Here is a 15,583-nt window from a genome sequence, read left to right on the forward strand (position 1 = left end):
ATAAATGGGATACAACTCACCGGCTGATGGGACGCTTTCGACCTCCACATTTTCCGCAGACGTGACCCTCGCAGTTTTCTTCGCTTGTCTTTCCGTGATCTTAGGCTCCTTCAGTTGCTTCATCAGAAGCGGATTTAATCTCGGCGAGTAGGAACCGGCCGACAATGAAAGACTCCTTTGAGAAATGTGCCACCATCGTCTGCACCATGTTTCCTGAAACGTGCAACAGCAATTTCCGTTCTTATTGATACGATATAGACGCAAGTTTTTGATTTGACGAGTTCAAAAAAGTTATTAACATTACGCTTCACTAAAAAACCTCATTTTTAATTGTCATCTTTATATAATTTACATAATTTGTAATGATACATTTTTACTTCATTTTGGAATAATGTTTGGTATTATCTTTTACGTGAAAGTAATTAAAAACCTGCTAAAGAAGTTTTCGCGTCTAAAACATGCGTACAGTATTAACCATGCACAAATGATGTTATGAAATACTTTGTAGCATAAAAACGCGACATCAAGAGCTGAAAATTCCATATAAAATATCTCGTTTACACAACGGGACTCAACGTAAAAATGTAATCACGGTAAATCCAGAAATTACAATTTTCATGATCGAATTTCCATAACAGCGACAGCAATTCGTAACGTAAGCATTTTCTCTTTAGCATCAAAATTGAGTTTTAAATTTCATCCTACGTCCATGAGCAACGTATTGTCATAAAGCAACGTAAAGTGCATAAATTCCGGTGCCGAGTTAAGCGAAATTGGATGAGACGAAGTGGATTCAAACTCCCCCGGGAATTTGATTCCCCATTCCGTGTTTCGATAGCATTGTATCGGTTTTCCAAGGAAAATCGTTGTTCTTATAGATAAGCCGTGCAGGTGTGAGCTGAACCATTAAAACAAAACATACATATAATAACATATATTATATTTTTAAATAATTTATTCTCAAAAATAACTCGCAATAAGTATAAATGTAAAATATTTAATATTCAGATTGCTTGCAAATATCAAATATGAAACTATGTGCTCATTGAATGTTATTAGATATTATAAATTGTACCCGCAAGAAAGTCAAACTTTGAAAATAAAGTTATGGCCGAATAAACTATAAATTAGAAAAAACTATCGTTAAAAATGTAGTAGGTATCAAAAGCTAATATAATTTTTTCTGCATAATAATCGTTTCTACATTTAATTATCTTGTTGCTCACTGTTAAAACGACATCATAAAAAGAACGAGATATATAAAACTGCAAAGTAGTGGAAATATAGGCAATCTTTTCAAATGTTATGTAACAGGTTTCGCCAGGCAACATCATTCCTGTTTTATGCGAATCGTGAACGAACTATAGATGCCTAGTTCTACGTGTGTGGAATCGGCAGAGTTTTCTAAGACCGACCGAAGAGACATCGAAGAAATGGACGCACAGAGTCCTGAAAACTACATCCATCAATATCTTTTCATCTTAGAAGGCAGTCAGACCTTAAGATTCTCGTATCGTATCGCATTTCATTCGCTGTTTGTTCCGATGGCCCAGTTTCCTTATTCCTGGGTGTTCTCTTACTTGCGATGCACTTATTTCCAAACGATCCCCGCGGGTCACCGATTTGTTGCGGCACATTCACGGAATTATGCAATATTTGCATTGTGCAACGAACCGGTCGGACAACTTTGAAATTTCCAGCACGTTGTATGTGGCGTCTGGCGTGTAGGTCTATATCGTCGACGCTATCACTGTGCAGCGTCCGCTGTACATCTCAGTCGCTGTCGTTACGTATGCATAATCGATGACATGAATTTTTAAGTGCTCGTGGAATGTCTATAGTGCAAATTGAAAATTCGATCAATACACACTCTGGTGTGTACTATTATTAAAGCTAACGCAAATCGCGCTGAGAAATACGTTGTCATTGATTATTCTCTAACAAGTACTGACTTTTCCCTTTTGATACAATTGAACAGTAATATACACAATTACTGCGACAAATTTTCGAACAGTTACTTTGCGATAATAATGGCGTTAGATTATCATAACGGAGAGCGAGTGAGGGAAAATTTGTTGGAAATTTGAGAGGAGATGAAAGTAAATAACGGTACAATCTTATTTGATTCGTTTTTATCTGCAAATACGAAAATAAGCTCAGAATTTGAAAAACAGGTAAAACAATGATCCATTTTGCAACGATCTCGAAAACTCGCGCAGCAATACGTTTGTTCCCTGAAAATTAAGCTGGGAGTGCCTATAAACTCGGTAAAATGTGACAACTTCCGGGACGCAGGTAGATACACTCGTATACTTTTAATTTAAGTGGTACTTCTAATTATAGCGTCTGTTTTACGAGCGCTCAACATGCATGTCACATGTCTGCAAGGACTGCAAGAAATCGTCTTCACAGTTTGTACTCGGGCAAAAATAGATTGTATTTTCTTCATTTTTCTGAAAGCAGTAACTATGAAGATGAGAGAGAGAGAGAGAGAGAGAGAGAGAGAGAGAGAGTTCTAGTCTTCATAGCAGTAACGTTCGGAGGCGCACAATGATGCGTGCATTTACATGCTCAATAAATGCTAACTCGGTGCTCGATTAGGCCAACGGTAGCGTAACTTAATTGGCACTTATCTGTAAACGTTCAAATTTCGCGTATACGGTTAACCCTGCAGATTCCACCCTGAAATGCTCAATTTCCAGTGAATACGCAAATCATGTAGGTCGAAACTTAATATCATTACGACTCATACATATTCACCGGTGCAAGTTTTCTTGTCTCATGCATTATTAACGGTCCAGAGATAGGGCATATCTACACGTACGAAAATTAGTTCAAATTTGCGCGAAGCTCTCGAATTTTCACCAGACGCACAGTGCACGTTATCACTTTGAAAACACTACCTACCACCGCGTAACGTGTACCGCAGTTCTTAATTAATATCCGAATCCATTTGATTTCATCCTTCGCTTCACCTTCCACTGGCTCTCGTGTTACATCTAATTGTAACTTTGTTAGAGTTTTAAACCGGGTCATGGGTTTTTATCAAGTAACGTCGAGGAAGGTGTAATGTATATTTTTCTGCAACTCTGTGCTAGCCCTTGAGAGAGAAGCAGAGTTTGCGACTTCTTGCAAAAGATACGACGTACTTTCAACTGCATTTTCTCCGTACGTGACATAAAATTGTATGGGTTATAGGAAAAGTACTGAGAGATGTGGTAGTAAAAGAGGAAATCTTACAGGAAAAGTCCTTCTTGCGACGTAAGAAAGGCAGCCGTAGGAACAAGCAATTATAAAGAAAGCTATTATTCTCTCCTTCTTCGGTACGCAATAACTGATTTTGCAGCAGCAAAAAAGACAGCCGCTTCAATGCATTAGTCAAATAAATTAACACAATTTATCATCAAACATTTCTCGATTTATTCGAATGATTAAAGTAGAAATGAACTTTTATACAAATGAGGATCAGCGTTTCATTATTTCGTCATGCAATCCCATGTATAATGTGAGATAATATGCCCTTTCGATCAACATCGTGCGAAACATCATTACGCGGGCTGAAAACATTTTCCACGCCGCGGCCGCAGTCGAGTGGAGCTAAACGCTGGACAGGGTCGATGCGGTAATGCTAAAGCCAAAGCTAAATGCATGTTCGTATTCGTTTAAATCGGAGTTTGCAGCATTAAACTGTCCAACTTGCGGCTTTTCCGCTTTAGTTCGTCATTAGTTCGAAGTACGCATCATCTCGTGTACACGCTCATATCGCGCATACGGATCGAATTCCACCTCTCAATTGTCGTTACAAAGCGCACCTGAATAGCGAAAGCGAGCCGTAATCCCATTACGTTACTGAATTTCGGATTCCGTTGAAAAATTGCGCAGCGTTGAATACGTTTGTGTTGTATAACTGTCGACAACGTTTATTCCGCATTTATTCCGCAGTGCGTATGTCGACAAATTCGTGCGCTGTCAAACGAACTTTTATCATTTGCACAAATTGAAGGAACGTTTCTCGATGAAGCGGAAACCGGAAAGGGAATTTGATAACAGAATACCACGATTGAGTCTTAAAGGGATATCGATAAATCCATTGCCGGGTTGGAATTGACAGCGGTAAATTGCTCTGTCCGTTAAACGTTTTATCGCTTAAGCTTAAATAGCGTTACAGATAATATCGCGGCATGCACTGCTACATTATGTACTAGAACGTTGTTACGCGTATTGCGAACACTTAATTATTAGAGAACTGTAGTTCTCGTATCAGCATCTATTGTCATACGACTAATATTCTTCTATGTGATGGAGTTGAAACAATTTTACAACGCAGTAAACGTGTATCAACGTCATACTTATTAGTGTAATCTTCTCTCCTGGCATTATCCATTTTGAGTGAGTTACATTATTGTATTATACATATATTCAAGTCTCTTTCTCTCTTTATTTCGTACAACATTGCCTTTTTTTGATTAACGATAACTGATGTAGTTAAAAATAATGAAAACGCGTATGCACGTCACACGAATGTTCTGTCTGGCTTGGCCAGTTAACAATATGGTATTTAAAATTGACTGGTAAAATTTCTCGCGGAAATTTGGGGTTTTTTAGTGAGTGAAGTTCGCTATGATATTTAAATAAATTTGATGCTGCACGCTTGGTCCGCTAATTAAAAATCCAAGTTGTATGTTACGTATGATTTTGTAGAGATGCTCAAATTTATGAAAGACATAATAAAATGCAGGACGAAAAATCAGTCGCACGAAATGGTAAAATAGAGAAAAATATATTCTCGTTTATAAAGTATAAAATTTAAATGTTTTCGAAATTGCTTGCACAGCAGAATAAAACCATCGATATTTTATCATGGTACATTAAATTTCAGAAAGTATTACAAGAGTTCATTAACATCAAAACATATACATAAATCGCAATTAACAGCAAAGGAATAATTTAATGGTAAATAAAAGAGCATTAGTGTCATTAACACGCCAGGAGTGCTAACGAAGCGTATACGTAATCGAAAAAGGTTTTGCTTTCATCAGGGCAGACCTGCTAATTCGCGATACATAAGGATTTACGACCCATCAGGGATTGCGGCTAGCATGCATGAATAACCGTGTCATGATTCATTCAAATGCATCCCTTTCAAACAAGGATAGTCTCTATATAAATTCATAGGTATTCTACGTATATTTCTATAGAAATCTTTTTACGAATATTTTTAATGCTGCCGTTGACAATACATTTGTGTTGTATAACTGCACAGTTAGTAAACTCCTCCGTCACGCGAGAAACAAAGTGAAAAACTAATATTAAAGCAATTATTATAGGTATGCATTGTACGTATGTTGCACGAGTTTTACGTCATACTCATATAATTTACACCACTAACTTGATTATGGGTTTGCGTGTGGCATAAAAATATGTTTACGATTCACAGTGGTTTTGGTACTCGATTCGGATGTTTCGTCGGTGAGCTGGCGTAGTCTAAATCTCTAAATATTTTATCTCGAAATAAATACATACATCCGGATATTCGTATCTTTCATTCAGTTGTTTACTATAGTTTCATCATGGCAAGTGTCTTTTTTTCGATAAAGTTTCAGAGTACGATATTGAAGAAATCGATCAATGGAATATTGTGCACTCGTTTGAGTTTGCGCTAATCCCCGGGGAAATTGGAATTTCTATTAATAACTGCGCTCACTGGCACTTTGAACTGTACAACTCAATTATCTGTGTTCTTGCTTTAACTTAATTACTTTATTCAGAGAATATATACTTTACTTTATCAGCGTTAATAGAAATGCATTTCGCATAGAAAGATGTGGAAAAATCTCACTGATATGCGTTCGGAATACACGCCAATCAGAAATGAAGAGAGTCGCAAATTTTCAGCATCTGTCAGTAATTATGCTTGCCAGCTGCAAATTGGGTCATTGCAGAATACCATCGGTACTGTTGAATCTCGATGAATAATAGATTCCAATATCATATTCAATAATAGCTTTCAATATTACAGAGTTATCAGCTTTATTCTCGCGTATATTTCTCATATATTATTAGACACAAGCAAATTATGCAAGATAAAGGCTTACACGTGTTGTCCTTTCGAGCGAGATGACAATTAACATCGGATTGGAAACAAATGCACCATCGTGTGGACAAATATTCATGTAACGCGGCATTTAATTACAATAAGCTTAAAGTAGATTAAAACTTTCAATTATACACGAGAAGGAATGAATCTCATGCCTCGGCTACAATCTTGGAAATTACTGTAGCTGTTCAGCGTCCGTAGCATTTGTTCCGAGATTTGCAGGAAAATATTTCGCGCAATTTCCATGTTACGAAGGAATTTTTCCGCGCGGACTACGATATACCTAATGTAATGTGTCCGGGCGCCGCCCGGAGAAAGTGAGAAAGACAGCGAGGAATGAGAACAATGAGTCGAACGAATGAAAGATAATTGCGTTTTACAATTACTCGATCATTACGTTATCATGGCACGAGGAAAATGTTGGTTTCGTTTAAAGAGCGTGAGAGTAGCAAGAATCATCTCCGCTGTCCGGAACCAGCTGGGACGGAGGGCGAGTGCAGTGGAGCAGATCGATGCTCATGGCGCCCGCCTGCCGCAGCCTCCGCAGTCTCGAGCCCCTTGGATAACCCAGTAACGATTACGTCAAATAGTGGAAGCAATAGCAAGTTTCGCGCAACGGGTGCTTGGTACTTTTCACTCAATAAAGTGCTGGGTGTTAATTAGTCGATGGTTGTTAATGACTTTTACAGCATGGATACAACAACGTTCTCTCATAATAATGGCACTTGAAAGTTTTATCATTTTACTTGAACAAAAACTTGACAAGTTTAATTGATCCTCTTTCGACGATCCGTTGCTGCTTTGCGTAATGCGTTAAAATTGTATTTATGTATGTTTAAACGTCATAGCGGCGGGTAAAATTGGCAGAGCATCATCGGCATTAGAATTTATGATGATATTTCATTTTCGCAGTTAGCGAGTAATTAAATTACGTAATGCGAGAGTAATTATGCAGTGCGGGGATAAAATTAACGACCCCATACGGCACATAGTATAACGTTAAGAACACTAGTCAAACGACTTCAACTATGGTCATCTAACTGAGTCAAACGAGAAGCTGCTGACTAGCTAAGCAAATAAAAGAAATTGCATGTGACGAGAAACAGGTCCTGATTTAATTAAATTAAGCGTCGTAAAACGAATATTTTAGTCGGTCTTCATGTTCGAACATCGAAGGAGACCTACAGCTACAACAAAGACCTTTATTTTCACGACGCAAGTGTCAGAGTGCATCCCCTCACGTTTGCTTGACGTAATGTTCAATACTGATACAATAAAGCGAAGTTCTCTGCAACGGTACGCGGCTAATTCCGTTCTCATCTCGGCTTTTCAACCACATGCGGTAGATGACAGCAATATTTGTCGAAACAATTGAATACGCGAGAAACACGGAACCTAGTGCACGTATGAGATGTCTAAATTAATTATAATAGAATCACGTATTCGAAGTAAAATGTCAGCTTGATGCATCGTATCTGCATTTTTATCGTCATCAGATTAAGATCATCTCAATTCTAATTTTTAGAGCATGACGAGGCAACTGAAATATTGGCCGCTCGCCGAGGAGTCTCTAGAAGATTAACGAGAACGATATTTGCTAATGAGATTCACTAGCTAAACGAGATATTGTTTGCTAAAACGTTCATATCAAAGCACAAAGCCTGGTAAACAAGATGTTGCAATTAAGGTTGGATTAATATAATAGCTGATGCGTGCGAAACAACGATCGACGACAAACATAGTATGCCTCAGTTCATCCTAGGCAGCCTTAAACTCTAATAATGTTCAAATTCAAAGCAAGAATACTCGCATACATGAATTTTCTCTGTAGTCTTCCTGGAATACTGGTTGTTTTACACTGCCAGTAATTCCTTTTATCTTTGTTCTTCAAAGAATTTGGAGTTGTCAATTTTTCTATTTATAATCAACGTCTGGTCTGGAAAATTCACCAGTTATTGCGATTCTCAGAAGAGATTGTTTATATGATAATATAATTCGTTATATAATCTGAAATCAAAACATTCTTTCTACAAGAAATTTTCTTATTCGATAGTACAAAAATTTAAACATAATTCTGCAGAATGCTTTGTGCTTTTATAGCATAATGTAGAAACATCGCTATGTTTAAAGTATATGAAAGCCATACAGACCTACTTGGCAAAGTGACTGGATAAAGCTTGCCAAAGAGCACGCAATTTCCTACTTGCGAGACTACAGCGTCGCGAAATATGGCGAGACGCGGTTCCTTTATGGAAATCGCGCACTGACGTGGTACAATGAAAGTAAAAGTTCTATTATAGTGGGCAATCTTTGATATAGTTCCTTGGGATACATGCTATTCGTTCAATGCAGCCTGTAATAGCATCTATTTCGAATACCCGCGTTCTTGTAGAAGAACGAGATGTTACTTGAAGCGCTACGCGAAAAATGTAAAATGTGTCGGGAGATACGGGAGACCGCGCAAAAAGCGACTTATATATAAATCGTGAACACGTAAACGGCAACATATACAGGCCATTACGTGTGCAATGGGACATGAAACTTTAATAAAAACTGCACGGAAAAGTGATATATCGTATACACCGTTGGAAAATGGACTTTTAACTTTAATAGAAATTCATCTTGACGCGGAAATAACGATTGATATCTGTCCATTGTAATAATAAAGTGTCATTTATAGGAAGTGTGTTCAAAATTGATGAATATCCTCTCGATAGCGTATTACGGAAGCATCAAAGTTAATGATTAATATTTGTAAATGCTTCTCTTTCGTTATATTATATATATTTAATGAAAATATTGCGATACATGTAGAAAGAATATGTTTATGCTAAGCTAGGTATATTGATTGATTGTTTTTGCTTCCAAGTGGATGCGTTATCCTTCACATCGGTGTATACATATAATCTCTCCCTTTTTATGACACTTTTCACAAAAGTTATTGTTGTTATCCCCGATAAAACATAATTTATCCGAAATGAAAATCTCACTTTACCAGCACACAATGAATGAGAAGCATAGAAGGAATCGAAACGAAACTAAGTTTCACTAAAAGAACCAAAAAATCAAAGATTTTCAAGAGGAGATGTTTGGAATTCTTTCCGTTTCCAATCCAAGTTTTAAATATGCGATGAACTGAATTGGATATTTCAGAGAAGCGATAACATTATAACGAAAACCGAGAATCTATAGCCCAACTGGTCAAACGAGTTTTCGTCGAATCGTTTAGTAGGTTAATGGAACTCCGTTGAAACTTTCCACAACTTTAAAAAAGTGAGAAGATCTGAATAAATTATTTTCAGTTATAAAAATATAGTCTTGTGCATATCTTGTTTTCTGAACAAGTGATGAAACTTTTTGGGCGACTTGGAAATTATTGTTTAAATTTTCCGCATACAAATTGATGAATAAACGAGACAATATTTTCACGGTAATTGCCGCACTGTTCCGATATTGAAATACGCATAGACAATCTTTTAACACCAGGATGTTACTAAAAACAAATAACTGTATGTGGTAATAAACCGGTAATTCGTGTTTGTGAGAAATTCAGTGATATGTGAATGCACATGTTATAAATTATAAACCTATAACGTTACGTCTTGTATCCTATAGCAGAAATATTATTTCTGTGTGTGAACCAAAAAAATCTCTTAGTGACATGAAAAAATTATTTGTCATACAGATATTTTATTTAAAATATTGCAACTTTATTTTAAAAAGTACATTACAAATAAGTAATTATTAATACAATTTAACTTTCGGAGCTAGCGTGTTTCTTATTAAGAGAGAAGCAATCTGCTGTCCTCTGTTAGATTGTTCCTTAATGAAATGGACTAAAATGTTGGCAAACGTTGGAATCAAAGCGGCAAGAAACGCTATTCCAACTCGGAAGCCAAATCCAATTGTAGCAATCTATTGTACACCATAGAAACCTCAAATTTCAGATTATTAATATATATTTTTTCTTCCTTTTCTCTACGATTAGATATTAATGAAATATAATATATCGATGTTTCATTTGCAAATCAATTTGCAGGATAGTCAGTAAAATAATAATAATAATAGTATCTTGTATATTACAATATACTAAATTCGATACCAATATCATAATAATTCTATTTAATTAATAAATATTTAATGACATTCTAAATTAATAATTAAATCAATTGATTAACTCATTAACTAGTTAATTATACATTTAGCTCACTCCCGTACAGAGAACTCGTACGCAAAATTTGCAAAAGAAACTTCCGCACAATTCGACATAATCTTTTTTGAAAAAATCAAGGCAGATATGAATATCACGTAGATGAAATAAAAGTTACATAACTTGAAAGCTTTCAAAGTTCACGTACTTCGCATATCGCATGTACGCTCTGGAAGCTTATAAATTTACATTTCAGATGTAATCAATTCGCGGAAAATCGAGTTATTTCGATAAATGGAACGTTATGTGCCGTCATCGACCTCGGCTTACGGAAGTAATGTCACTACATGGCAACGATGTCGATGACATCGTATGTGACGCTAGTCACGTCTTCAAACATGCCTGTCATGTCAAGTGATTCAACGATTTCATGCAGATCAGCTGTTGCGCTGGGCGTACCAATGTCCACAAGAACCGGCAGACGAAAAACCGTATGACAAACTCGCGCAGCGTTTTCTTTTTCTATTCTATCAGAATATTGCACCGCATTGTACGCGAAATGGCACGGTTGACTTGACGCTAAAGGCAATCTGATCGTGAGTATAAAACGAATGCAATTTTTTTCCAATCGAGAAATAGATTGACCTGGCTTCGAGTTAACGTCTAGTTACATATTCTCTCGCGTTCTATTAATTAACGTGTTCAATTTATCGTCTCGTTTATTTTTCTCAACGCGGGAACAATCTGGGATACAATATCGAACAGCGTTCTCTCCAGAGAACGGTGATCACATGCGAGATCGCGTTGCGAGACGCTAGACAACTTGCAACGAGGATATAAGAGACCAGCGAGTCTCAATGGAATGCTGAGAAGATGAGCATCTGGAAAATTGCAATCGAGTTCCGTCTCGCGATGATCTAACGCGCGTGTGATTACCGCGACTATCTTGATGAGTCATTAACATGATACATCATGTCTTATTAATTTTTCGTAAATGAGCACAGCTAACTCTGCACGATGTCACCCAATGGTAGAAAAAAGTTGACACGAGCGACGAGAATATGAAATGGAGCGCGGTTCTCTTTGAACTCGTGACGCGGATTTACGACAGTGCTTACCATCAGCAAAGACCGAGCACAAAGCTTGGTGAACTTTTTACAGTCTGTCATATCATTAGTTATCTCTTGAGTAATTTTCCTTATCTATCATATTATTTGAAGAAGGGGAAGAAATTTATGAGAGAAAAGAAAGAGAGAAAGATTTTTATTACAAAGCGACATTATGTTGTTTAATTTTTTTTTAATTTGTAAACTAAAGAGAAATTTTGATCATAATTAATTAACCTAAAAATCGAAAAAAATCATTAATTTATCGAGTATTATAATATTAACGCGTAACAATCAAACATCCAGTATGATAAATGATTTATCTTTAAAGTCGTCTTGTAATGGCAGAAGGCATTCTCGAATCGCATGATGATGTAAGAATCGGTTATATTTTTGGTGCGATGACTCGAGGACCACCGTGGATAAATTCATATTCGCTTCAGTCCGGTTAAAAAAAAGTTAAAACCAATCTGTCGAAAAGCTCGAAGCTATTCTCAGATGAACTAGATATCTAGTCCTGCAAGGTCGCTCTCATCGATGAGTAGGGCGTTTCCGTGGTCGGGAAGCGACATATATATGTATATTTTCGGTGTGACGATCCGAGGATCATTGAATATCTATAAATGCCGCGACGAAGACGGCGTAAGACCCTGGAGACGAATATATCTCACTTGACATTTATCTGAGAGGAGCCAACACGTCGCGGTACCTTATTGATGCGCGTAAGTACTCGTGTACTACCTTTATGCTGTTACCAAGATCGCGAGCCTCCGCGATCCTGAGATTCTCCAGGGAGTTACGGTATATCACCGGCAGGACTTTGAATTCCGGCCAGATTGTCGATGCAAATTCGCGAGTCGGACAACGCAGCGCGGCGCGCATTCTTCTTATTTGCGTAACAATCTTGCAAACTCTTCATCTCTTATGTTTGATTTACTTCAGTCGCGTGCATGTATTCTCTTTTATTTCTAACTTACAAACAGAAGCTGTGCATGCCAGTTATTATGCAGCAGGTTTTATGGAGATATAACCGTGGTCAGTAGCGTTAGCGTTAGCTCACGTTTAAGTAGCATTACATCCGCAATGTCCCTCGCCTAGTTTAGAAACGTAACTGTTGTGACCTGTATTTTTCCCGTCCCTGGTTCCACCCTTTTCATGATAGCACCGCGAATTTCTGCGCATTTCAATGCATGTACACGGAGTAGCAAAATAGAACGCTATTAGCAGAATGAAATATTAGTGGACGAACGGCACTAAAGCACACATACCATGTTACTTGATTTATGCGCACAGACAGTATCTATTTTTCGCCCCGGGATCTCTCTCTCTCTCTTCCCTGTCATGACGAGTAGAAAATTGATCCGGGAGGTTTAGCACATATACCAGCCTCGCTTTTGTATCTAAAATGCCAACGCAAGGAGCTCTGGAAACGTTTATCGAGAACTGGCATTATCGAAATTGCAACGTATATAAAGTACATTGGATGCAAGGTGATATTGTTCCCGCGAGCTTTCTGTTAGTCGGATGACCCTGCGCTATAAAACGCTGCTCGCAAAACGTCAGAAACTGAATTTTTGTTATGCCCCAGCACAGACACAAATGAACACGTTCCTCCCGGAAAAGTCATTGAGCTTAATTATATAATTCGATCGACAATATAAACTATCGCTGACGATACATCGAAGATTTTCGTTTCTTGAAGTTAACCTGTCACGTTAATTCATCGTTCAAGTACTTGAAGCGCTGGAGTATTGTATTTTTTGCAGCTCGATGGAATTTTGCCAGAGCGGTCTATTTTAAGCCAGGTAGAAATGTTAAAAATCGATTGAACGCAATGTCACGTGTGTGTATGTGGCTCGCTGATGGTCAAACTAAACGTCAACTTTAAATTTGCTTTACCTAATTATTCATACAAGTGCGACAAAGTCCATAACAATATTCGTTTATTATTTTCTCTATTTTATTTAATCAAATCATTTTTCAGTTACGGAATTAGAACGGACATCTGGTTCACATACGTCATGCATTAGAGAATGTGCACGTTTATCTTGTATTAACGATTTCTCGCAGTGTTTAATATAAATGAAAATGATTTCATATGTTTTTATTATACGAACTCTAGAAAAGTAATTTTCGTGACTATTTAAATAAGTTTGTTTCAAAATACTAAAAATTTTAATTTACAATAATTCACAATAATTTTCCATTATAATTATACTTTTCATTATGTTTCGCATTATATTTTATGATTATTGAGAAATATAAATTCTATTTTAGTGCCACGCTAACGCTGGGATATATTCATATCCAGGTTTTAGATCATTAGAAATGAAAAAAGCCATAGGAATGTTCTCTATCATGTTTCATTTTCATAATTAGAATACGATAATTAATGTTGATGTATTGCAGATATAATCTGCCTAAAGAAGGCGTGCGACATACGCGTATATACGCGATATACGCATATACGCATCCGATGTGCGTGTCACTCTTTATCTTATAACCGCACGATGTGACGGTAGCCAGTACAACGATAACAATACGTTAGCATAAAATTTCTCATTCAAGTTGCAGACTTTCTCGTGGCAGAGTTTGAACTAGTATTAAGTAAATATAACAAGGAAATTTTATACTTCATCTTGCAAATGCATCGACATGGCTTGATCGTTTGAATTTTGTAGTCATAACATTTTTCAAAAATATGTTTATATTATATTTAGGAACCCGTTTGGAATATATTGCAATTTTTCCACGAAATGAAAATTAATATAATCATTTGATATATCTTTCTTACTATTATTATATCCCGATTTGCAATGGAACAAGTTAAAAGTAAGATCACAAATTAAAAGTAAGATAACACGGTTCCCTATAACAAACTTTGATAGAATATCATGTTTCACGGTAATTATATGGCACTTCGATTACGAGTATTTCGCAATTTTTCTTAGTGATACTATAAACGCGCTTCGCGTTAATCATAGAGACACGAATGTTATCACTTTACTTTTCTTTCTACAAGTTTCCATTAACGAATTATTCAGAGTGATCACGTGTACATTTGATGATTGCACCAAATATTTGAGTAACAAATGTAATAAAGTTTGCATCTTTCATATCGTTTCATCTTAGTACTTAATTTTTAACTATACAGAATTCTAACATTTATCAAATTACATTAAATATATAATTTATCAAATTATCTGGCAAGCAATGAGACACGAATAATTCATACGATCATGTTAAACAGTACAATTCAATTCAATTTGACTCGACGTAATCTGATTCAATAATCATTCGATCTCATCCGTGAATAATTCAATTCAGTTTGCTATCAAACGGCAGCAAGAAGAAAGAGAAGATTCTTTCTCGGAACCTTGAGGCACTCGAATCATGATCTCATCTCTCCACGAATACCGGTTGTATTAGCATTAAAGGGATTCAGGAAACGCGGTGCCGCCAAAGCCGTTGCGTGTTCCGAGAAGCGCGTGTGTTTGATAACGTGTCGGTGCAGCAGCTGTACACGCGAGCGACTCGAAGAAGGGGTCTTTATCGCGGACCTGCAGCGCGATACGCTCGCTCGGACGTAGGTGGGAGACGCAGGACACCTCGGGAGATCTGTCGTGTACGTGTAACACGCTGTCGCGATTACGAGTCGAATGGGGTGAACCCGGCACGCGTGAGCGTTCAAAATAATCGAATCCCGCCGATAATCGCGAGCGACGTGAATGTACTCTGAGAATGTATGCCGATGCGGGAGAAATTTAATAATAATCGCCGATAAACAAGAACATCGGCGCTGACAACAGCGTTATCGTTACAGCGCGCGCGGAACAAGCCGCAGGTGCGAATAACTCTCGTGCACCCACCTCTTGGTACCTCCTCGTCGAGGCCAGGCGGGACGTGGCGGTCAGCGCGCCGCGGCTCGTCTCGCACCACCTCACGACGAAGATCGCTCGACACGACACCGCTGCCATACCGTCGAGGACCGCCGAAATCAGGCACGCTCTTTCCTCCTCTGGTCACGTACGCCGTGCACGCGATCACTCCGATCTCTCTTGCGAGTCACCGAAACAACACTTGTCACCGTTACGCGAGGAACAGCCAACGGACCGGCTTCAGGCGACTACTATCCACGACCGAGCGATAGCATCGCGCGCGTCCACCGGCTTATCCCTGCGCCCGCGGCTCACCGCGGCACCAACACTGCAACCCGCGACGCCGCGCTGC

The 15,583-nt window shown here is 37.8% G+C and overlaps 1 protein-coding gene across 1 annotated transcript in view; it reads right to left on the reverse strand.

The window, feature by feature from the left end:
• Positions 1–15,574, reverse strand: part of LOC105277742 (calcium uniporter protein, mitochondrial) — a 47,668-nt gene extending 32,094 nt beyond the window's left edge. The window contains exons 1-2 of the mRNA XM_011336336.3: positions 15,223–15,574; positions 21–213 (exon numbers count right to left, since the gene is read on the reverse strand). Coding sequence (XP_011334638.1) covers positions 21–213; positions 15,223–15,330 — 301 coding nt within the window. The 5' untranslated portion in view covers positions 15,331–15,574. The remainder of the gene's footprint in view (positions 1–20; positions 214–15,222) is intronic.
• Between the last annotated feature and the right edge of the window lie 9 nt (positions 15,575–15,583).

Source organism: Ooceraea biroi, chromosome 12 (genome assembly GCF_003672135.1).
Source record: "Ooceraea biroi isolate clonal line C1 chromosome 12, Obir_v5.4, whole genome shotgun sequence".
Classification (NCBI taxonomy): Eukaryota; Metazoa; Arthropoda; class Insecta; order Hymenoptera; family Formicidae; genus Ooceraea; species Ooceraea biroi.